Source organism: Anomaloglossus baeobatrachus, chromosome 1 (genome assembly GCF_048569485.1).
Source record: "Anomaloglossus baeobatrachus isolate aAnoBae1 chromosome 1, aAnoBae1.hap1, whole genome shotgun sequence".
Classification (NCBI taxonomy): Eukaryota; Metazoa; Chordata; class Amphibia; order Anura; family Aromobatidae; genus Anomaloglossus; species Anomaloglossus baeobatrachus.
Window position 1 is genome coordinate 919,246,976 of NC_134353.1, and position 25,876 is coordinate 919,272,851.

The 25,876-nt window shown below is 51.1% G+C and overlaps 1 protein-coding gene across 1 annotated transcript in view; it reads right to left on the reverse strand.

Annotated features, from left to right (window-relative positions):
* Positions 1-25,876, reverse strand: part of LOC142302102 (acyl-coenzyme A amino acid N-acyltransferase 1-like) — an 84,192-nt gene that overhangs the window by 22,714 nt on the left and 35,602 nt on the right. Inside the window, exon 2 of the mRNA XM_075343187.1 lies at positions 15,529-16,026. Coding sequence (XP_075199302.1) covers positions 15,529-15,988 — 460 coding nt within the window. The 5' untranslated portion in view covers positions 15,989-16,026. The remainder of the gene's footprint in view (positions 1-15,528; positions 16,027-25,876) is intronic.

Here is a 25,876-nt window from a genome sequence, read left to right on the forward strand (position 1 = left end):
CAGAAGATGGCGCTTCTATGAAAATGCCATTTTCTGAGGCGGCTGCAGACTGCAATTCGCAGCAGTGGGTCCCAGAAAGCTCAGGCCAACCTGTGCTGCGGATTCCAATCCCCAGCTGCCTAGTTGTACCTGGCTGGACACAAAAATGGGGCGAAGCCTACGTCATTTGTTTTCTAATTATTTCATGAAATTCATGAAATAATAAAAAAAGAGCTTCCCTTTATTTTTGGTTCCCAGCCGGGTACAAATAGGCAACTGGGGGTTGGGGGCAGCCGTACCTGCCTGCTGTACCTGACTAGCATACAAAAATATGGCGAAGCCCACATAATTTTTTCAGGGGGCAAAAAACTTCTGCATACAGTCCTGGATGGAGTATGCTGAGCCTTGTAGTTCTGCAGCTGCTGTCTGTCTGTATGGAGAAGAGCAGACAGCAGCTGCAGAACTACAAGGCTCAGCATACTCCATCCAGGACTGTATGGAGAAGTTTTTTGCCCACCAAAAAAATGACGTGGGCTTCGCCATATTTTTGTATGCTAGCCAGGTACAGCAGGCAGCCACGGGCTGCCTCCAACCCCCAGTTGTCTATTTGTACCCGGCTGGGAACCAAAAATATAGGGAAGCCCATTTTTTTTTAATTATTTCACTTATTTCATGAAATAATTAAAAATAAATGACGTGGGCTTCGCCCCATTTTTGTGTCCAGCCGGGTACAACTAGGCAGCTGGGGATTGGAATCCGCAGCACAGGTTAGCCCGAGGTTTCTGGGCGCCTCTGCTGCGGATTTCAGTCCGCAGCCGTCCCAGAAAATGGCGCTCTCATAGAAGCGCCATCATCTGGCGCTGTATCCAACTCTTCCAACAGCCCTGGAGCCGGGTGGCTTGTTGGGTAATCATGAGTTAATACTGGCTTTGTTTTACTAGCCAGTATTAAGCCAGAGATTCTTAATGTCAGGCACGTTTGACCCGGCCATTAAGAATCTCCAATAAAGGGTTAAAAAAAAACACCACACAGAGAAAAAATACTTTAATAGAAATAAATACACAGACACATTAGAGACTCCCTCTTTATTACCTCCTGTCAGCCCTCCACAATCCTGCTCTTCTGTCTTCTTTCTTTCTAGTGTAGTAGTAGTGACTCTTGTAGTGAGGATGAGGTTCACCAGCTCATCACTTGGGGCTGGGGAACCTCATCCTCACTACAATCCTCACTACAATCGGGAAGCAGCGTGCAGCCTTCACTCCGTGAGTGATCAGTGTTGGCTGTCAGCGGTAACAGCGGTAACGCTGACAAACGCGTTACCATAGCAACGGTGCTCTTGGAGCCGCGGTTAGCGGTGACGTCACCGCTAACTGCGTTGCTATGGCAACGGTGATCTCCGTTAATGACCGGCTGTGTCAGCCGGTCCCTAACGGAACGGGGAGTCGACCGTGTGCTAGAGCATGTCGCCGGTACACGGCGATACACTTATGTGCACCGTGTACCGGAGAGATGCACTCGCAGGTCCTACATGTCGCATCATAGTCATGTGACCAGTCTGTAGCCAATGAGATAATAGCCACGTGACTGGTCACATGGCTACTTTGACGTCACGATAGGTCCTGTATCTCTGCTGGCAGTGCCGTCACCGTGAGGATTCAGCGATCATCGGATGGAATAGCGGCAGGAGACAGAGTGCAGAAGGGATCGCGAGGACCGGTAAGTGTTATGGCAATGTTTATTAACTGTTTGTGTACATTTATCATGCATTTTTATGTGTTTGTGATTGCCTCCCATTATAGCCTATAGGTTCGAGTTTGGTTCGTCGAACGTTCGACGAACCGAACTCGAACGGGACCCCCGTTCGGCGAACCGACCTCGAGCCGAACCGCGACCGGTTCGCTCATCTCTAGTGCTAATGGACAGCCCGAGTGTAAGAAGAGAAGTGAGTTTCTGTTTTGATTTCAGAAGCGTGTGAAGGAACACACAGCCGGTGTGTCTCAGAGGATTGGAGTTTTTCTTCTGAATCGAGAGAGAGACTCACATATCCCAGGGAACCAGCGAGGAATCGGACACAAAAAGAAGATTTTGATCTCCTTAACCCGGCCCAGGAGAAGTGCGCACCTTCAGATGAGACTGTTGTTGGGGGGCCCCCGGGACTGGATCCACGTCCCCAGCATCACTGTGAGTTGAATATTGTGCACATACTAGGGGCTAAAGTAGGCTTCAGTAGGTAGAACACGGCATCCGTGTGGCCCGTTTAGCAGAGGCCAGAGAGGTTACGTGCAGAGTAGCATTGTACCTGACTGTTTTTGTGTTTCTTGAACCTGTAATAGTTGGAGCACCGTGCTATTGAGCGGACCAGCTAGAGAATACAAAAGTGTTGTTAAATCACGTTTTGCCACTGTATACCCCGTGCCTAAACCTGCATTCTCCAAATCTTTCCCCGCCTGTTAATAAATACACTCTTTTTGTTTGCACCTCGTCTTGTGTACTGTAACCTACTCTGCACTGCGGTGGTCCTCCCGGCCATCGCTTCAAGTGGCGATGCGAGCAGGGTACGGTCACCAAGATGGAGGCAGCAGACAGCAACGGCGGGAACGCTAATATTAATGGGAGTACTGTGGGCAATGGTGGAACCCCTGCAAGGACACTTTTAATGGGCACCATATTTAGTGTGCTACCAAAATTCGATGGCAATAACATGGCACTGTGCGACTGGGTGTCCCGGCTGCAGAGCACCCTGAAAGTGTATAACATTGGCCCAGAGCTTGAGGTGGACATCGCTTTGACTGCCCTAGAGGGAGAAGCACGTAGAAATGTCTGTCTACAACCAGAACCCACCCGTAGTACCCTGAAAGAGTTAGTTGGATTCTTGGAAGAGATCTATGGCAAGACTGCTAGCGCGGGACATCTTCGCGCCAAATTTTTTTCGAGGCTGCAGCGGGAAGAAGAAGGGATCTCTCAGTATGCAACAGCACTACAACAAGTGTTAGCGGAGGTCCAGAGAAAGGAGTCAGATGGACTCGGCGGCATAGGCTCTACCGACCGGAAACTCCGGGAACAGTTTATTCTGGGATTGCATAGCGTATCCTTGCGGCGAGCCCTGGCAGAACGGGTCCGAGCAAATCCGGCTCGTACTTTTCGTCAAATCCTAGCAGAAGCTGTAGCCCGAAGTAAAGAAGAAAGTTACGCATCTGGGGTGGTGCGCGTCCAAACCGCCACCTCCAGAGTGGACCCAAACTGCCAGGTGGGACTGGTCCAGGTGGTGCAAGATTTACAGAAATCCGTTCTCAATGTACAGGAGAAGCTCACCCATATAGAGCAAAGAATGAGGGACTTGTCTGGTGAACATCCCTACCCAGCTGCAGCCTCCTCCTTCCAACCTGGCCCATCATACTCATGCAATAATTCCTCGGCTCTACCAATGGGGGACTGGAGGCTGCAGGCTTCCTCTCATCAGCCACCAGAGGCACGAGGTATTCCCCAGCGAGGAGAAGACATCCACTGCTGGGGATGTGGAGGTCGGGGGCATATTGCCAGGGGGTGCCGGAATAACACTCAAAGCCAACGGAAGCCATCGTTAAACTACCAACCCCCGCAGTAGTGCGGCACTCTGCGGGGGAGGCGAGAAGGGAGGCCGCTCCGTATCATAACGAACATTTGATCGCTGGTTGTCCCATCCTACGTGCTGAATTCGAGAGTGTCCCAGTGAATTGCTTGATAGATACTGGGTCACAAGTGACGACGATGCCAGAAGCATATTTCAATCAACATTTCCAGACACTGGCCAGGCCAGAGAAAGAGACCCTGATCCGGGTGATTGCTGCTAATCAACAACCGATCCCGGTCACAGGAGTTGTGTGGATGAATGTTCGAATCTGTGGGCAAGAAGTGGTCCTAGGATCCTACTAGTCCCCGAGGCCATCAACGAAGATGTACCTGTAATATTTGGGGATGAATGTCCTACGTGAATTAGATCAGATTATGTTCACCAAACGGGGACCCGGATACTGGAAGCAAGCTACTACACATAAGCCTACACAGGAAGCACTTCAACGGCTGATCCGCGTCTGTGGGACGCAGAAGAGTGTGCCATCTCATCAGACGGTAGGGGTCATCAGGGCTCCTGGGAAGGAACCTATAATCCTGCCTCCCGGCCGAGAAAGTATATTACACCTCCCAGTGGGAACCTATCGCAATCTCGATGGGATAGAAGTGATTGTTCAGCCTGTAGCAACTGGAAGAGTGGACCAAGAAGTTGTGATAGCTCGTACGGTAGCTGTGATCCAACAAGGACGCGTCCCTATCAGAGCCTTGAATGTGGGCCCCGGTGAGGTCACCTTGCCTCGAGGGATGGATCTGGCCCTGGTGTACGTACATAAAGGTGAGGTAATGAGTCATAAAGAGATATCCTTATCGCGGATAGAAGGTGTGGGGTGGACCCTAGCAGTTTCTGCGAGGGCCAAAGAGATGCCATCCCTAGAGTGGAGTGGAAAGGTCATCCTCGATCAGATGGAAGTGGATGTGAATTCGCTGGGCCCTGAGTGTGTGCAAGCAGTAGAAGCTATGCTGTGGGAGAACCAAGCCGCATTCGCTCGCCACGCTGAAGATTTCGGCTGCACTGAAGCCATCATGCATGAGGTAAAGACGTTACTGAAGCAGATGCTGGATTCAGGAATAGTGCAGGGCAGCCAGAGCCCTTGGGCGGCCCCGGTGGTACTCGTCAAGAAAAAGGATGGAAACATCCGGTTCTGTGTAGACTACAGAAAACTCAACGCTTGTACCGTTCGCGACTCGTACCCATTACCACGAATTGAAGAATCCTTGATGGCCTTGGGGAAGGCCAAGTACTTCTCCACCTTGGATCTAGCAAGCGGGTACTGGCAAGTACCTGTGGCGGAAAAAGACAAAGCCAAGACCGCGTTCATCCTCCCGATGGGATTGTTTGAGTTTAACTGGATGCCCTTCGGACTCTCCAATGCTCCGGGCACGTTTCAACGGCTGATGGAAAAGTGCTTGGGAGACCTAAATTTTGAAGCGACCCTGATCTATCTGGATGACATCATCGTATTCTCGGCCACGTTCAAAGAACACCTTGACCGGCTTGGACAGGTACTCGGGAGACTGCAGGCTCATAACCTGAAGGTGAAGCCCAAAAAATGCCACCTCTTCAAGAGAGAGATCGAGTACCTGGGCCACACAGTGTCACAAGATGGAGTCCTACCCTCCGCAGAAAAGGTGGCGGCCATTCAGAAGTGGCCAGTCCCTCGAACGAACGGTGAGGGAACTCAAGGCATTTCTTGGACTCGCCGGGTATTACCGCCGGTTAGTCAAAGACTTCGCAAAGGTGGCGGGTCCTTTGAACGAGCTGCTGAGGGGGACTGCCGGAGTGTCGAAGAACCAGGGCATCTCTTGGGCTCAGAGACAAGATGAGGCTTTTCAGGCTATGAAGAATGCCCTTACTTCAGCCCCGATCCTGGCCTATGCGGACTTTGACCGACCATTCCTGCTGTACAAAGATGGTAGCCTTCATGGACTCGGTGCCGTATTGTCTCAGATGCAAAATGGACATGAGAGAGTCATTGGCTACGCCAGTAGGTCCCTGCGGGACAGCGAAAGAGATCCCCAAAATTACAGCTCCTTTCGACTAGAGCTCCTGGCCCTAGTGTGGGCCATGACAGAGAAATTTGCTGGCTTCCTGACAGGAACCAAGATCCAGGTCCGGACAGACAATAATCCTCTGGCCCACCTTGAGAATACCAAATTTGGAGCCTTGGAACAACGGTGGGTGGCTCGGCTTGCAAAGTTTGACTTTACCATCTGTTATCGCCCTGCTACCGAAAACGCAAATGCGGATGGGCTGTCAAGAGTGGGGGATCTCGATGAACGATTAGAGGAGGAAGAAACGCCAGACTTTAGCAAGTTTGGGCTCTCGGTGGTCGCGTCCCAGTTGAGTAGGCAGGCTTGCACACTGCCCCGGTCCCTGGAGAGAACCAATGAAGAATGGGGACGTGCTCAAGATGCAGACGAAGGGCTGCAACAGATGAAACACTTGGTAACTGAGAGGCAGAAGCCAGACAAACAAGAAAGGGCTAACCTGGACGCCGAGATGAAGAGTGTCTTACACCAGTGGGATAGACTGGAAGTTCGAGGATCAGTGTTATATCGTAAGAGACAACAGCCAAAAGATATAGAAGCAAGATGGCAGGTGGTCATCCCCAGAAAAATGGCTCAAGAGGTAGCTAAGGAAGCTCACAAGTTTGGCGCTCACTTCGGACCTGCAAAGACCTACCAATGGTTACAGCAGTACGTTTACTGCCCCAGGTTGGAGTCTGTGGTGGAAGAGGTTTCCCGGCAATGTCGAGTATGCCACCTCGTTAAAAGCACCGAACAAAGGGCACCCGTTCAGACCATACAGACCAAAGAACCGCTAGAACTGTTGATGATTGATAATCTCCTCGTGGGACACTCCACTCGGGGACTACAATACTGTTTGGTTATGACCGACCATTTCTCCAAGTTCGCTGTAGTCACCCCGACTAGAGATCAGACTGCTGAGTCGGCGGCACGGGCCATCTGCCAAGACTTCATCCGGGTGTATGGATGCTCGAAGCGGATCCACTCCGATCAAGGTGCATGTTTTCAAGGCAAGGTGATGGAGGAATTATGTCGTATGTATGACATAGAGCGATCTCGGACTACATCTTACCATCCCCAAGGCAATGGAGCATGTGAACGCTTCAACCGAACTCTACTTCAAATGCTGAGAACATTAGAGGAAGATAAGAAGGCATGTTGGCCGGATTACCTCGCAGAACTGGTCTGGGCCTACAATAACCGAGTTCACTCCACTACAGGTTACACCCCATATCTACTGCTGTTTGGAAGAGTTGGGCGAGAAATCATCGAGCTGAATTTGGAGCAGCCAGAGGATTTCATGGAACGAACGGTCACTTCGTGGGTGAAAGAACATTGACAACGATTACAGACGATACGTCAGTTGGCTTGTCAACAGCTACAGAAGAAAGAACATATGAGCCCTAAACCAATTCAAGAGATACCGCTTCAACCTGGAGATCGAGTGTTAGTCAGAGAGAAACGCCCCAAGGGTAAACTGAGTGAAAGATGGGAAGTTCAACCCTACAGAGTAATCGAACGGGTGTATGCTGACGGTCCGGTCTACAAGGTGCAAATTGAGAATGTAGCGTCCGGCCCTAGAGTACTACACAGAAATATGTTGCGACCATGCCGGTCTGAAGCTCTTTCTACGCCAAGATCTCCTGCAGTCTCTGCCCCACTCCCTGAACTTACGTCATCTGTGTATGAAGTCGATGATGACTGGTGGACAGTCCCCGATGCAGGGGGGGACCCTCAGCCTTCCGTAAACGGAGATCCCATGGATGAGCCACTACCGCCACGGTAAGAAGAGACCTGCCAAGATTCCACTGCAGCTCCCACAGCAAGTGTTCCTCCAGAAGCTAGTCAAGCCGGGCCTGATAGTCAAGATCTTAGAAGATCTCAGAGGTCTACTGCAGGGGTTCCACCAATCCGATATGTTGAACAATGTACTAGGTCTGCTGTACTGCCATTGTTGTCTCCTCTACAGGTTTGAACCTTCCTTCAAAACACAGTGGGCTCGAAGCTGTGATGGCCGAGGACGACCATCATTAAGTGGGGAGGCATATTGGGGGTGCTACTGCTATGGACAATAAGAAACACGCTGCCACTTTAAGAGACAGAAACCTCCCCGTGTTGAGGGGTAATGGAATGTTCTGCTCCCCCTGCAGAAAGTGTGCTAATGGACAGCCCGAGTGTAAGAAGAGAAGTGAGTTTCTGTTTTGATTTCAGAAGCGTGTGAAGGAACACACAGCCGGTGTGTCTCGGAGGATTGGAGTTTTTCTTCTGAATTGAGAGAGAGACTCACATATCCCAGGGAACCAGCGAGTAATCGGACACAAGAAGAAGATTTTGATCTCCTTAACCCGGCCCAGGAGAAGTGCGCACCTTCAGATGAGACTGTTTTTGGGGGGGCCCCCTGGACTGGATCCACGTCCCCAGCATCACTGTGAGTTGAATATTGTGCACATACTAGGGGCTGAAGTAGGCTTCAGTAGGTAGAACACGGCATCCGTGTGGCCCGTTTAGCAGAGGACAGAGAGGTTACATGTAGAGTAGCATTGTACCTGACTGTTTTTGTGTTTCTTGAACCTGTAATAGTTGGAGCACCGTGCTATTGAGCGGACCAGCTAGAGAATACAAAAGTGTTGTTAAATCACGTTTTGCCACTGTATACCCCGTGCCTGGACCTGCCTTCACCACATCTTTCCCCGCCTGTTAATAAATACACCCTTTTTGTTCGCACCTCGTCTTGTGTACTGTAACCTACTCTGCACTGCGGTGGTCCTCCCGGCCATCACTTCATCTCTACGTGTGCATGGGGACAACTTAAACTCTTTTGCCCGGGAACCATAAAAATCTGCAGCTGGCCCTGTATGAGAGCCTTGTTCTGGCCTCATTCTGGCTCTCAGACTTGCAGTGACAGCTTGTGATGTAACTTCACAGTGGTAAGTAAAGAGTGAGAGGAGATTGGGTAGACCAGGACTTTTGCTACATGGGAAGTGAAAGTCTTGTCATGTTGTGAGTAGAACAGCAGATCATGCATGAAGATGAGAGAGGCTTAGGGTGATAACAACAGCGTTAGCGTGGATTTCAATGCGTCATGTAATTGCATGTGTTTAGGATATTCCATCCATTTAGAATCCTCAGGGATACAATCTCTTTGACCCCAAGCAATCCCTCCCAAGAACTGGTGTAGGGCAGATCCCCATTTTTCATTTTTTTCCCTGCAAAGACGCATTCCTGGCCACATCCAAGGAACTGCAGCCAGTTTCGTTCACTGAAATGCAGTGATGAGAAACAGTGAAGGCACAGTGCTCTACACTACTGTTGCTTGTCCCTCCATTATTTGGATTGGGGTCCTAGTGAGAACATCACTTTAGAACATAGGAACGTAAACCTTGGTGTGCAACATGCTAATAGATACATTAACTACCCTTGATAAAATAGATGCCACGTATTACCTAGCATCCATGGATTCCCCTACAAATCCTAAAAGTAATTGTAAATCAGTACATAGATATGGTTATTATTACAACTGTAAAGCGGGCTTTACACGCTACAATATATCTTACGATGTGTCGGCGGGGTCACATCGTAAGTGACGCACATCCGGAATCGTAAGTTATATTGTAACATGTGACAGCTACGTGCGATTGCGATTGAACGTTAAAACGTTCATCACATACACGTCGTTCAATTCCTAAAAATTGAACGTGAGGTTGTTCAATGTTCCCGAGTATAATATAGCAATATACAATATAGAGGATCCAAAAGAGGAGGGATAGATAGCTGGATCAATGTTGGGGCATAAAAAGTAATGCAGACATAAAACTTAACTTTTACTGTGTTCGTAGTATAAAATGAACTTACGTTCATACATGTGAGTTAAAAAATAGGGTGACATTCATCCAATCACTCAAGTAGACACCCTCTGGGTCAATGATGAATAAAGGACCCAAATATTACGCGCTACCTTGGCTAGCTTAGAGTGAATAGACGGCTATACCACCTCAAACCACTATATCAAACCAAGATAGTAGTATCATATACACACTGAGCAGTTTATATTCTGAACTCCCAGCTCAAGGGAAAAACCACTCATATGTGTGTATCAAAAAGGGATACTCATAGAGGGAAGACCATATCAAACAATAGTCCCTATAAACGGGAATGGTCTTACCACATCCCTAGATGCATGGCGGGCATAATGTATGGAGTACCGGTTCCGTAGGGGGGGCTGTCACTCAGCACTTTAGATCCCGAACCAGCCGGTTATACCATATCAAGCATGTAGCAATCGGCTCCCACTCCCAACGTTTCAATATGGATCATCAGGGGAGTCCAAGTGGGATATAGATAGCGGACATCAGTATGTCATTATCGTCCACCGATGCCCGGCTCACTATAAGAGCAATAAGCAATAATCAGAAAAGCCCAGATAACTAACAATAAACCGCATACCAATAGGTTGTAGTAACTCACCGCTCACTGGCGTATCTCCAGTCTCATTCAAACTAGCCGCGCCTCACACCCGGAAGAGCGTTCCAGATAAAGCCCGGCACATGCGCGGAATGGCTTGATTGGCGTGACGCGTATTCCCATAACACCCCTTACCGGAAGTTACGCGTCATCCGGGCAACGTCACTGGAGCGACGTGGCCGTCCTCACCTGATGTCATCACATCCGGTTGAGTGGAACGCAAGCATATCCATTGCAAGGAAGCCACTATAGCGCTCCCATAGCAACCATAACACCGTGTGTAGCTGCCGCGTTCATGTTTATGAATTCAAGGGCATGAAGGAACAGGTCTAAACAACATATGCCCGTGTATATGATATATGTCATAGGTCAGGTATACGTAAAACGTACCGGGCACTAGGCCAAAGGCCATATGGATGTACATGGGGAAGGGGAGGAAACATAGCAGGGGGCATGTACTATACAAATTAGTCATAGAGAGAGGGAGGCCAGTCCTGAGGGGGCGACCACCAGAGTAGCTATAGGGACGGGGCGGGGGAAACAAGACAAGATCATCAAAAAGAGGTCAGCGGCGATTCTAAAGTGCACACTAAACCGCTGACCCTGCCGGAAAAAGGAGGCCCTACCTAACATGTGGGGGTCGGCACCCTAGCAATCTATACGTCCATGGTGCCCCCACTCGGGCGTCGTCTTTCCCTCCTATTATAGCCCTAAAATCTAAGGTGCTCCTAAGAAGTGGGTGAAAGAAAGGGATTCATTTAATCCCGTTGGCACCATAGTGTCCAAGGTATATATCCAGAAACACTCTTTCTGGAGGATGATCTTGTCCCAATTACCACCGCGTGGGGGGGGTTCATCAGATCAATACCCATTACCTTGAAACTTTCCAGGTCGCCATCATGGAAGGCGTTGAAATGTCTTGCCTCTGGTGTGTCATTCTTCTTAACGATGTCATTCCTGTGTTCCCCTATTCTACGCCTCAGCTCCCTGATGGTTTTACCCACATATAGCCTGCCACAACCGCAGCTCACCTTATACACCACCCCCTTCGATTTGCATGTTATAAGTGACCTCAAGGAATAGACTTTACTGCCTTTTGAGTTTTTAAACTCTTTCCCTTCCTCTACATATTTGCAATTGATGCAATCATAGCACTTAAAACAGCCTTTTACATCACTCCTTTCCACGGCTGATGTCTTATCTTGAAAGTGGCTATGGACCAGTCTATCGCCCAGGGATCTCGCCTTTCTAAAGGTGATCGATGGGTGGTCAAATAGATGTTTGTCAATTGTAGGATCCATATGTAATATGGGCCAGTATTTAGACAGTGTTTTTCTCAAGTCTATTGAACCATTGTTGAAAGTTGTAATAAACCTTAGAGTGTCCGGGGTGGCAGTTTTTTGGTGGTTGGAATTTAATAGGTTACTGCGGTCCAAGCCGCATGTAGATTGGTACGCCTCCATGATCACCCGCTCAGGGTAGCCTCTCTCTCTCAGACGTCCCATCAAGTCAGCTGATTGTGTTTCAAAGGTGGCGTCATCCGAGCAGTTTCTCCGCATCCTCGTAAACTGTCCCTTAGGGATCCCCCTTTTTAGGGGGACAGGATGGGCACTCTCCCATTTTAGCAGGGAGTTGGAGGAGGTGGTCTTTCTATAAGTTGTTGTTCTTAAACGGCCCTCTGGACCTTTTTCGACCAAAACGTCAAGAAACGCCAACTTGTCACCACCCACCTCACTAGTGAAGTGTAGACCAATGTTATTGATGTTCAATCTGCTCATGAACAAGTTAAAGGCCATCTCTGAGCCCTTCCAAACAACGAAAACGTCGTCTATGTACCTAGCCCATAGGACGACGTCTTCGGTATCCACCAAGCCCCCAAAGACCACCTTCTCCTCCCACCAGCCCAGGAGGAGGTTGGCGTACGATGGGGCACAGCATCCCCATGGTCCCCATCGCTGTCCCCCTGAGCTGATGGAAGAACCTCCCACCAAAGGTAAACACGTTTCTGGTTAGACAAAAAGTTAGGGCCTTAATCACGAATGTGTTATGTTGTTCATACTGATTGCCCCTAGTGCTGAGGAAATACTTCACTGCCTCCACCCCCGCATCATGGGGGATGGACGAGTACAAGGCCTCCACGTCAATACTACACAGTAGCATACCCTCCTCTAGAAAGATGTCGTCAATTCTACGTAGGAAGTCCGTGGTGTCCCTCAGATACGAATTGAGGGAGAGCACGAAGGGTCTTAGGATCCTGTCTACATAGATACTCAATTTTTCAGTTAGACTGCCAATACCCGACACAATAGGGTGACCTCTCAGAGGATCATACCCCTTGTGTATCTTAGGTAAAATGTAGAACGTTGCCATTATTGGAAAGGTAGTTAGTAGAAAATCAAACTCGTTTTTGCTTATGATATTTAGGTCAAGAGCTTCAACCAGCATATTCTTCAATTCATTTTTGAAACTCAAGGTTGGGTTTGACCTAAGTTTGGCATAGCAAGCCTCATCATTAAGTATATCAAGACAGATGTTTTTGTAGTCACTAGAATCCAGTATCACCACGTTGCCCCCCTTATCCGAGGGCTTGATGGTGATACTGGAATCCTTCTCTAGACCCTGTAAACTGAGCATTTCCATTTTTGACAGGTTATATTGACTCCTACGTGTTCTTGTACTATTTTTTATATCCTCAGTCACTAAATTTACGAACACATCTATAGCGTCGACCTCCGCAGATGTAGGGGGCATTTTCACGCTTCTGTTTTTGAGGTCCGTGAATGGCCCTTCACCTAATTCATTGGGGTTGGTGTCACTCAGATGGAAAAGTAATCTCACATCCTGTATGAGATCTTCCGGGATCCCCAATTCCGCTGATGTTTTCTCATTTTGTCTACCAAAAATTTTTTTCCATTTAAGGCGTCTAGCAAACAGGTTAAGATCTTTTATAGCTGTAAATTCATCAAAGTCCGTGGTGGGGACAAAGGACAAGCCCTTGTTCAAAACCAGTAGTTCGGTATTGCTAAGATGTCTAGAAGACAAATTTATCACCTGTGGAGCTCTACCCATTACATGGGATTGATTAGACCTTTGCTCCTCAGGTGATATTGGTTGTCTAAAAAACCCCCACGGCCTGAATTATGGTTAGCTCCCCTAAAGTTGCCTCTACCCCTTCCTCTGTGTTTTTTGTATTGTTGTTGAGGTTTGAACGGATTATTCCTAGAGTCCGTATCGGAGAGTTCCGCATCCGTGGAGGAAAAGTCTGTCTCACTCTGTCTGATACTACGGTTATTAGATGGAAAATAGACCTTGTTGTCTTTGAAATCTTGAAGATCCCTAATATAGAATTTATGTTTCCTTTCTTTCAGTTTGTATTGAAATTTCTCAATTACACCTTGCAATACAAGTTCTTTATTGGCAAACTCGCTCTCACTGGAAAATTTGCGTGTTATATCGATGTGTTCCTTCAGGGAATCTTCTAGAGCTGACAGACTTTTCCTCTCTTCCTCTAACAAAAGTTTCATAAGCCTAAGGGAGCTCTCAGTAGCTTCCTTTTCCCATTTGCTTATGAAATCAGGGTTCTTATGGCGATACCCCGGCTGAAGTGTTATCCTAAGATGTCTAGGAACGATTTTATCTTTTAGATAGCTTTCTAGTGATTGGACTTCCCACCAGGATATTATCCTTTCTTTATACACCCTAGTGAGGTCTTTGAAAGCACCACTTAAAGTGGGGGTATACCTTTTCAGAACAAGATTTTTTTCGGAAAAAACATCCTTTGCCTCAGAGGCCCACTGCCTAGTGTCAATATCAGCGGATATTGGCCTCCCTCTCTCTATGACTAATTTGTATAGTACATGCCCCCTGCTATGTTTCCTCCCCTTCCCCATGTACATCCATATGGCCTTTGGCCTAGTGCCCGGTACGTTTTACGTATACCTGACCTATGACATATATCATATACACGGGCATATGTTGTTTGGACCTGTTCCTTCATGCCCTTGAATTCATAAACATGAACGCGGCAGCTACACACGGTGTTATGGTTGCTATGGGAGCGCTATAGTGGCTTCCTTGCAATGGATATGCTTGCGTTCCACTCAACCGGATGTGATGACATCAGGTGAGGACGGCCACGTCGCTCCAGTGACGTTGCCCGGATGACGCGTAACTTCCGGTAAGGGGTGTTATGGGAATACGCGTCACGCCAATCCAGCCATTCCGCGCATGCGCCGGGCTTTATCTGGAACGCTCTTCCGGGTGTGAGGCGCGGCTAGTTTGAATGAGACTGGAGATACGCCAGTGAGCGGTGAGTTACTACAACCTATTGGTATGCGGTTTATTGTTAGTTATCTGGGCTTTTCTGATTATTGCTTATTGCTCTTATAGTGAGCCGGGCATCGGTGGACGATAATGACATACTGATGTTCGCTATCTATATCCCACTTGGACTCCCCTGATGATCCATATTGAAACGTTGGGAGTGGGAGCCCATTGCTACATGCTTGATATGGTATAACCGGCTGGTTCGGGATCTAAAGTGCTGAGTGACAGCCCCCCCTACGGAACCGGTACTCCATACATTATGCCCGCCATGCATCTAGGGATGTGGTAAGACCATTCCCGTTTATAGGGACTGTTGTTTGATATGGTCTTCCCTCTATGAGTATCCCTTTTTGATACACACATATGAGTGGTTTTTCCCTTGAGCTGGGAGTTCAGAATATAAACTGCTCAGTGTGTATATGATACTACTATCTTGGTTTGATATAGTGGTTTGAGGTGGTATAGCCGTCTATTCACGCTAAGCTAGCCAAGGTAGCGCGTAATATTTGGGTCCTTTATTCATCATTGACCCAGAGGGTGTCTACATGAGTGATTGGATGAATGTCACCCTATTTTTTAACTCGCATGTATGAACGTAAGTTCATTTTATACTACGAACACAGTAAAAGTTAAGTTTTATGTCTGCATTACTTTTTATGCCCCAACATTGATCCAGCTATCTATCCATTCATCTTTCAATGTTCCCGAGGTAGCACACATCGCAGTGTGTGATACCCCGGGAATGATGAACAGATTTTGCCTGCGTCCCGCGGCTCCCGCCGGGAATGCGGAAGGAAGGAGGTGGGCGGGATGTTTACGTCCCGCTCATCCCCGCCCCTCCGCTTCTATTGGCCGGCTGCCGCATGACGTCGATGTGATGCCGAACGTCCCACCCACTCCAGGAAGTGGATGTTCACCGCCCACATCGAGGTGGTATGGAAGGGTACGTGTGACGGCAAATAATCGTTTGTCCAACACGTTCAACAAATTGAACGTGCCGCACATACGATGGGGGCGGTTACGATCGCATACGATATCATATGCTTAATCGTAACGTGTAAAGCAGGCTTAAGGCAATTAGAATTAGACACTGAATTGTATAACTATATGCACACTCTTACTTACCAGGTGGTAGAAAAAGTGCTCCTCGTACCTGTCCTTCTCTTATTAATATTCTCTGGACTCCAGGAGCTGAGTACCATCTTTTAATTACCTTGGTGGCAGCAGGTAAGTCTTCAGGAACATTGAGCTCCAATGAGGAATATAGCTCCAGATGAACTAAGAAAGGACTTCCCATTACATCACGTTTTATCAGCCGTCGAAATGGGGTTGTTGGTTTGAGAGCCCAGAAGAGACCCATAGGACAGATTCCATGGAAGTCTCCACCAGTGGACGGAGATTTATCCAAATCCACCTTCCCTTCCATGTCTGTCTTGTAGAAAGCTCTGGATTGAAATATATGACCTTTCTCATCCTTCAGCCATGCTCCTAGGGTGATTACCTGGTTGGGGGGAAGGCCCCAAGCTTGGATCTTCACTGGTTCATCCACCAAGGAGATCTCAGGAGAGACGGATAGACCAACCATATCTGAAGATCAAGGAGTCTTAAAAGGGAGATAAGGGCCTAGAAGACACAATTAAAATTAAGTAAATGTAAAGGTTTCAAGACAAGAATTTATTTTCATAGGGTCTGCACATACAACACTTCTTACAATCAACCAGAATCCTTCTCTGTACTAATGAGGAGCAAGAAAATACATCATGTTCTCCTTTGATAGCAGTAGAGATGGCCGTACACTCATTTATCCTGCACCTTATGTATTCATTTATTATGTTGTCTAAAAGCAACAGCAAACCTACGGGGACGGTTTCTCTGTGTGTAATATGGAAAAAAACATTAATGCAAGGAAGAGTCCTCTAAAATTGATTACTCGGTGTTCCAAAAGCATTAGATATCTTTTGTGGCCCCAGCAACCGCGCACACTACCATGCCTGCTTCATTGGAGCTTTAAGGATGTACACCCATAACACTAACCACACAATATGTCACACTTCCCATACCATGATGCCATGTGCTTCTTCAGCAGCCATGAAGAGCATTCTTTTATGGGGTTTTATGATTACAGATGAAAGGAGATGGACTGATCGTTGTCAGATTCCTTTCCTTCAAGATATGAATCACATTATTGTATTGTCATTGTGTCCTGTGTCTTTTGTAAATAATGTGATATGTAATGTTACATAATATGTTCATGTGTAATGTACAGTAACACAATATGTTTTAATGTATATTTCATAGCACTTGTATATGTAGTTGCCAGACCATAGGGTAAGAGATAGTTAAGTGTTGGGACAAGCCCAAAATGGGAGGGGTTAGCTGATAGGGGAAGAGATGGTTCCTACTAGAAAGTTAGTGAAGACCCAGTGGGCAATTGACAGATGTATAGTCTGCATGTTGTCAAGGATGCATGCAGTGGGTGACTTGTGGCATAAGAAGGAGAGAGAAGACTAGCGTAGAAATAGCGTGATCCTTGAAGGTTGAATGTGACAGACCGCAAAACAATGCTGAGGCTAGAAAATGGCCTTCCAATGGAGTGGCCCCAGATAGGATGGTCCATGAGCCTAAAAGGTAATCGGTCAGAGCTGGACGAAGGGTACGCTGGATAAGCACCATTTTGTGGGAGAGAATCAGAAAGGAAGGAGGGAGATATGTATAAGTGAAGATCCTTAATATATTGCACCAGGTTTCCGAACAGCGTACACAACAGAGGAGGATCGGGATACAATGAATGGTGGAGGCTTATGGTCCTTATGATGGAGGAAATGCAACTGGGCGGCTTCACGGAGAAGGTCACCCGAACCCCTGAGTGCAAGTACGAACCTCAGGCATATGCTTACTCTTTGCCTCTGGCCAAACAGCATACAGACTTGCTGGTTCAGTGTCAAGTGGGTTTCCAACAAGGGTCTCAACCCTGCCCAAACTCTTGTGGATGATGTGACATTAGGACCTGTTTTGAAACCACCAAAGGTTCCGACTCTCTGAATGAAACTTCTTTGACGCTGAGGCAGGAGGGATCACGAAGGGTAAGACAGGAAGTATGGGTACTGGCCCAAGTTGACCACCCTGGTGGGGAGGGACTTGGCCGGCAGATGACCCAGGGTACCGTGATGTACTACAACCTTGGATAGGGCTTCGGCTTCATGAAGGATTACAAGACCAGACATAACATTTACATAATTGCCATCTCTCTTTGGTGTAGACCCAGCCTGCAGATGGGCGAGAGGATACAGTTCCTAAGAAAGATGCACCACGGGGCTAGTACGCGATGGCAGTGACTCAACTGCAAGCGACGATCAAGGACTTGCCCCTGCCACCTCAATATCAGTGTAGGTGACTTCTCCAAAGTCTTTGGCACCCTTGAACCTTGGGGTCTGTGATAAAAACAATAGTGGAGAAATAATCATGCAGTGGGTGACTTCTGGCAGAAGAAGGAAAGAGGAGACAGAATTCAAAATAGTAAGATCCTTGAGTATTTAATGAGTCTAAAGACTGGCCATCCAACAAAGTGACCCCTGACATGAGGGTCCGGAGGACAGAACTTTAGTGACAACAACCCAAGCCTAAAAGGTAATGAGTCAGAACAGACTAAAGGGTACTTTACACACTACGATATCGGTACCAATATCGCCAGTGTGCGTACCCGCCCCCATCGGTTGTGCGACACGGGCAAATCTCTGCCCATGTCACACAACATCGCCCGGACCCGTCACACTACTTACCTGCCCTGCGACATCACAGCAGCGTCACTGAACCGCCGCCCAATAGAAGCGGAGGGGCGGAGATGAGCGGGACGTAACATCCCGCCCACCTCCTTCCTTCCACATTGTGGCCGGGAGGCAGGTAAGGAGAGGTTTCTCGTTCCTGCGGTGTCACACGTATCGATGTGTGCTGCCGCAGGAACGAGGAACAACTTCGTTACTGCTGTAGTAACGATATTTGAGAATGGACCCCCAAGTCACCGATGAGCGATTTTGCACGTTTTTGCGATGATGCAAAATCGCTCATACGTGTTACACGCAACGGCATCGCTAAAGCGACCGGATGTGCGTCACAAATTCCGTGACCCCAACCAGATCACTTGAGCGATGTCGTAGTGTGTAAAGCCCGCTTAAGACTGAATTTCCTGCCTTGACTTTCATCTCCTCACCTGCATATACATTTAAAGTCCCTTTGCTTTTGGTATGCTAAACTGCTATTTTCCTGTTGTATAATTAGTTAAATCCTGTCTGTGTGACGCCCTGGGCAAGCCAGGGGTCACAGGTCATTACACCACCACACCCTACATCCCAGTTAGGAACACCAAAGCTAACCAAAAATCCTTGTTGCCTTCCTCCAGAGGCTGATGTTCATACCAGGGGGTGGGCCAGGCAGTTGGCTCCGCCCACCGAGGAGGACACAGCTCTGGAGGCAGGAGAAACCAGGCAGAACAGTTAGGGGAGTGAAGGAGTAAACAGCTAAGATGAGTTAAGGAAGTGAAAGTGAAGTGAAGTGGTAAAGGAGGAAAGCAAGAAAGGTGACAGAAAGAAAAGCCTGAAGTAGTCCAGCTGTGTGCAGGACAGGTCAGCAAGGTCAGCAACGGCGGTGACTGTCTGGAGGGGGACCGTTTGGAAGTTCCTGGAAGGACCGCGGACGGGTAGTGGCCCAGCGGTCTGGAGCAGTGTTCCGAAGGACAGTCAGCACCAGGGCAGGGGCCTCTCGGACCCCGGCAAGGCTTGGAGTCGCCAGAATTTGCCAAATCCGTCAGTGAAGGGGACGTAGATCCCCCAACAACCAAGTCCCAATTGAAGGCAACAGCCCAACCAGTGTAGGAGAGACACCGCCACCGCCAAGGCACCAGTTTCTCAGGGCCAGCGCCTGCAGGCAAAGAGTAGAGCTCCTCCGGTCCAGCTTGAAGCCGGGGAGCGGGTTACCGGTGGGAACCCATCGCTACCAACACAGAAACAAAGGTGCAAGGAAAAGGGACATCACCGTCACCTACTGGGAGAGCAAGTGCAGCCGTCCGTGGGAACCGTCTCTCCAGCCGTGTGGTTTACCGTAAAACTGTGTCAACGTCTCAGGCTGAGTGAGTACCACAGTGCCGCAAGGCACAGCGCTGCCCCCGCGTCCCTGCGCCCACCAGGCCCTGCACCTCCCTCACCATCACTGGGCCCCGGGATCACCAACCCCTACCCACGGAGGGGCAACGCAACACCTAGCTGCTCCGCATCACCATCCCCGGGATCCCCATATTGAGCAGCGGTGGTGAAATCACCACAACCGTGGGTGGCGTCACGGACAATAAACAATTCCCACACCCAACAAACCCCTTTCACTCACGGGCGAGGAGCGCCGCTCGAGAAACCCCCGGGATCCGGCCCACAGCTCGAGCCACCACTGAGCAGCAGCCGCCGGACCCGAGCAGAAGGGGTGAGCGTAGTGTGCTGACACCCTCCTCCCCGCCCGCGACAACTTGGCGTCACGAACAGGATCTTACCGCTCTGCCGTTTGGTAGAGGTGCGCCTTGTTACCGCCGGAGATATCCGGCAGGAAAATTTCAGAAGTCGCCATCTTTAGCGCGAAAAGTTCCCGCTCGAGCGTCTTCTCGAGTAGCAGAGGCGCGAAGGCCAAAACCCCGCCCCGAGAGAGGAGGGGCCGGAAAGAGCTAAGGGGGACGCGATGGCGGCTGGCTGCATGTAGCTGCAGCTATAAAAGCAGGGACGCCAGGACTCTGCAGACATACCGTTCCTGGAAGAAGAGAAGAAGTAACCATGTGGATGCCGTCCCGCGACACCGTAGCCCCTGCGCCTGGAACCGCGGCGTGGGTGGAGATCCGGACCGCGCAGCTCTACCAACGGCTGCAGGTGAAGATGCAGCTCCTCATGGAGGAGTGGGAGGCCGACATGGCGGATGTTATAGCCACCGTGCGGAGACGCGAGGAGGAGGCGGAGAAAGGGAGGGTGAGTGACCCACGTCCCGATGCCCTGGAAGGGCCGGTCATCGCGGCTGCGGGGCTCGGTCCAAGCCCTCTCCCCCCGTTGCCTCCCTCGCCACCCGTCTCGGAGGCCGTGACCCCGCCACTAGGCATGCTACCACCGCAACCGGTAGCAGTACCCAGCGTCCCCGCCCAGGCGGGCCAACCTGTAGCCGGAGCCCGTAGTAAACCGGAGGTGTTGCCGTGGAAGATTCCGAAGGTTGAACCGGAGGCATCCCCTGAGAAGTCCCCTGATCCGGAGCCGATGACCCGCTCCGAGCCGAAGGCCCAGCAGCGGAAAGCCCCTATGCCCATCCCCCACACCTCGGCTGAGGTAGCGCCGGGTTGTTGCTGTAAGGCAGCGCCCAAGGCCAAGACACCGCGGGACACGCCGCCCAGATTCCTGACAGTGGGCAACGTCCAGAATGTCCCGCGGGGCCCGACCCGTGCGCTGGCGCTCGCAGCAGCGCCGTATTGGGATAGGGAGCCGGTACCGCTGGGCCTGGAGATCGCTGAGAGGGAACGGAAGAAGGCCGAGCTGGTGGCTCGAGCTATCCGGGAGAAGGAGAATCTCCGCCAGGCCACGTTCCGTGTCCGTGGTCCGTTGTACGAGGGGCAGGTGAGGCGGTTTGATGTCCGCCGGGGCTACGGGTTCATCTACGAGCCGGGCCTGGAGGCCGAAGTGTTTGTAGCCCGGCGGGATGTGAATGCCCACCTGCCTGAGGAACATCCCGGCCGCAACCTGATGCCGGGCGACATCGTGCAATATACCCGGCACTGTGGGGAGCGGTGGTGGTTCACGCTGGACGCTAAGTTAAGGGGCAGCCAAGAGTCCCGAGTGAGCGCCGCACCCCCTCCCTTGGAAGGAGCACTTGAGCCTGAAAGTCTGGAGTAGGGCAGCGGAGCACCGTTGTCCAGTCCCCGTTGGGACCACCACTGAGTTTGTGTGAATTGTGTTTAAAAGTTTGAAAAAGTTGCAGAAGATGATGAAAAAAATGATGATACCGAGTACATTACCTGATTTTCTTTGTGATTTGCAACCGGCTGGAGCCGGCACCGTTGTCCCAGTGGGGACCGTTCAAAAGGTTTTGCATGGAGGACTTTCCATGGACAAGCCCGTGAACTTGCAGGGCAACCACAAACGTTAGTGGCTTGTAAATAAGTTGTTTACCGTTACCGTTTTCCGCAATGCCGCCTCCGGAGAGACAGGTTGGAGGGAGGGCCCTCAGCAGAGCAGGCTGGGGCCCAGCCACCAAAGGAACCGGTGGCTACCCTCTGGAGGGAAGGACAGATCCCGCTCGGGTACCGTGTGCTGGACTGTGGGTCAAGGGGTGCTGCCTGGGCTTTAGGGGCAGCATCAGGGCCCAGGTTGCTTGGGTGGGAGAGAGCGGAAACCGCAACCGTAAACCGTTATGAAACGTTTAAGTAATGTGCCTCCCGTTAAGGGAAGAGTTATTAAAAATGTATATATGTTACCGTTTACCATGTTATGTTTTGCAGAAAAATAAAACCGGTGTTGGACGGGCAGCCCGCGGACAGTCTGCATTTTGCTAAGGGGGAATGTGACACCCTGGGCAAGCCAGGGGTCACAGGTCATTACACCACCACACCCTACATCTCAGTTAGGAACACCAAAGCTAACCAAAAATCCTTCTTGCCTTCCTCCAGAGGCTGATGTTCACACCAGGGGGTGGGCCAGGCGGTTGGCTCCGCCCACCGAGGAGGACACAGCTCTGGAGGCGGGAGAAACCAGGCAGAACAGTTAGGGGAGTGAAGGAGTAAACAGCTAAGATGAGTTAAGGAAGTGAAAGTGAAGTGAAGTGGTAAAGGAGGAACGCAAGAAAGGTGACAGAAAGAAAAGCCTGAAGTAGTCCAGCTGTGTGCAGGACAGGTCAGCAAGGTCAGCAACGGCGGTGACTGTCTGGAGGGGGACCGTTTGGAAGTTCCTGGAAGGACCGCGGACGGGTAGTGGCCCGGCGGTCTGGAGCAGTGTTCCGAAAGACAGTCAGCACCAGGGCAGGGGCCTCTCGGACCCCGGCAAGGCTTGGAGTCGCCAGAATTTGCCAAATCCGTCAGTGAAGGGGACGTAGATCCCCCAACAACCAAGTCCCGATTGAAGGCAACAGCCCAACCAGTGTAGGAGAGACACCGCCACCGCCAAGGCACCAGTTTCTCAGGGCCAGCGCCTGCGGGCAAAGAGTAGAGCTCCTCCGGTCCAGCTTGAAGCCGGGGAGCGGGTTACCGGTGGGAACCCATCGCTACCAACACAGAAACAAAGGTGCAAGGAAAAGGGACATCACCGTCACCTACTGGGAGAGCAAGTGCAGCCGTCCGTGGGAACCGTCTCTCCAGCCGTGTGGTTTACCGTAAAACTGTGTCAACGTCTCAGGCTGAGTGAGTACCACAGTGCCGCAAGGCACAGCGCTGCCCCCGCGTCCCTGCGCCCAACAGGCCCTGCACCTCCCTCACCATCACTGGGCCCCGGGATCACCAACCCCTACCCACGGAGGGGCAACGCAACACCTAGCTGCTCCACATCACCATCCCCGGGATCCCCATATTGAGCAGCGGTGGTGAAATCACCACAACCGTGGGTGGCGTCACGGACAATAAACAATTCCCACACCCAACAAACCCCTTTCACTCACGGGCGAGGAGTGCCGCTAGAGAACCCCCGGGATCCGGCCCACAGCTCGAGCCACCACTGAGCAGCAGCTGCCGGACCCGAGCAGAAGGGGTGAGCGTAGTGTGCTGACCCCCTCCTCCCCGCCCGCGACAACTGTATCTTTTTTTTTTTTCTTCTTTCTTTGAGTGGTTTCTGTGTTGCCCTGGACAAGCCAGGGGACACAGGTAACAACACACACACCCCCCCACCCCTAGCAGTTCACAGCAGGCATCCCCAAAGTGACCTGCTTTCTGCCTCGGGCTCAGACTGACACACCAGGTGGGCGGAGTCAGGATATGGAGACGCCCACCCAGGAGTGAGCTGACCTGGAGGCAGGAAACAAGCCCAGTCTAGTCCTAGGAGAGGAAGAGTGAAGGTCTACAGAGAGGCAGACAGAGCCAGGGGCCTAGGTTGGAGCCTAGGGCCTCGTACGGAGAGTCCGGCAGATGCTAGGTGCCGTCTGCAGGGAGCTGGGGAGACAGCTGGTGGAACCGCAGGTAGCCGGGGCTGGGCAATGGCCCCCCCGGTACGGAGTCGGGGAGCCAGCTGGAAGCCGGAGTGCAGGAGAGGGGTGCACGGAGGTGGAAGAAAGGACTTACACCATCAAACTGGGTCAGGGGAGAAACAACAACCGCAGCCATCTGGGGGTACCCGTCCATCCAGCCGAGTGTTTTACTAAAAACTGTGTCATCGTCTCAGGCTGAGTGAGTACCACAGTGCCGCAAGGCACAGCGCTGCCCCCGCGTCCCTGCGCCCACCAGGCCCTGCATCTCCCACCTCATCACTGGGCCCCGGGATCACCAACCCCTACCTACGGAGGGGCAACACAACACCTGGCTGCTCCGCATCACCACTCCCGGGATCCCCATATTGAGCAGCGGTGGTGCTACAAATCACCACAACCGTGGGTGGCGTCACGGACAATAAACCATCCCCACACCCAACAACCCCCTTTCACTCACGGGCGAGGAGCGCCGCTAGAGTCCCCGGGATCCGGCCCACCGCTCGAGCCACCGAGCAGCAGCGGGCCGCAGCAGCCACGGCAGCCGGACCCGAGCAGCAGTGGGAGAGCGCGGCGTCCCCTCCTCCGCCCGCGACATTTCTACCTGTTTGTGACATCACAGCAGCGTCACTGAACCGCCGCCCAATAGAAGCGGAGGGGCGGAGATGAGCGGGACGTAACATCCCGCCCACCTCCTTCCTTCCACATTGTGGCCGGGAGGCAGGTAAGGAGAGGTTTCTCGTTCCTGCGGTGTCACACGTATCGATGTGTGCTGCCGCAGGAACGAGGAACAACTTCGTTACTGCTGTAGTAACGATATTTGAGAATGGACCCCCAAGTCACCGATGAGCGATTTTGCACGTTTTTGCGATGATGCAAAATCGCTCATACGTGTTACACGCAACGGCATCGCTAAAGCGACCGGATGTGCGTCACAAATTCCGTGACCCCAACCAGATCACTTGAGCGATGTCGTAGTGTGTAAAGCCCGCTTAAGACTGAATTTCCTGCCTTGACTTTCATCTCCTCACCTGCATATACATTTAAAGTCCCTTTGCTTTTGGTATGCTAAACTGCTATTTTCCTGTTGTATAATTAGTTAAATCCTGTCTGTGTGACGCCCTGGGCAAGCCAGGGGTCACAGGTCATTACACCACCACACCCTACATCCCAGTTAGGAACACCAAAGCTAACCAAAAATCCTTGTTGCCTTCCTCCAGAGGCTGATGTTCACACCAGGGGGTGGGCCAGGCAGTTGGCTCCGCCCACCGAGGAGGACACAGCTCTGGAGGCAGGAGAAACCAGGCAGAACAGTTAGGGGAGTGAAGGAGTAAACAGCTAAGATGAGTTAAGGAAGTGAAAGTGAAGTGAAGTGGTAAAGGAGGAAAGCAAGAAAGGTGACAGAAAGAAAAGCCTGAAGTAGTCCAGCTGTGTGCAGGACAGGTCAGCAAGGTCAGCAACGGCGGTGACTGTCTGGAGGGGGACCGTTTGGAAGTTCCTGGAAGGACCGCGGACGGGTAGTGGCCCAGCGGTCTGGAGCAGTGTTCCGAAGGACAGTCAGCACCAGGGCAGGGGCCTCTCGGACCCCGGCAAGGCTTGGAGTCGCCAGAATTTGCCAAATCCGTCAGTGAAGGGGACGTAGATCCCCCAACAACCAAGTCCCAATTGAAGGCAACAGCCCAACCAGTGTAGGAGAGACACCGCCACCGCCAAGGCACCAGTTTCTCAGGGCCAGCGCCTGCAGGCAAAGAGTAGAGCTCCTCCGGTCCAGCTTGAAGCCGGGGAGCGGGTTACCGGTGGGAACCCATCGCTACCAACACAGAAACAAAGGTGCAAGGAAAAGGGACATCACCGTCACCTACTGGGAGAGCAAGTGCAGCCGTCCGTGGGAACCGTCTCTCCAGCCGTGTGGTTTACCGTAAAACTGTGTCAACGTCTCAGGCTGAGTGAGTACCACAGTGCCGCAAGGCACAGCGCTGCCCCCGCGTCCCTGCGCCCACCAGGCCCTGCACCTCCCTCACCATCACTGGGCCCCGGGATCACCAACCCCTACCCACGGAGGGGCAACGCAACACCTAGCTGCTCCGCATCACCATCCCCGGGATCCCCATATTGAGCAGCGGTGGTGAAATCACCACAACCGTGGGTGGCGTCACGGACAATAAACAATTCCCACACCCAACAAACCCCTTTCACTCACGGGCGAGGAGCGCCGCTCGAGAAACCCCCGGGATCCGGCCCACAGCTCGAGCCACCACTGAGCAGCAGCCGCCGGACCCGAGCAGAAGGGGTGAGC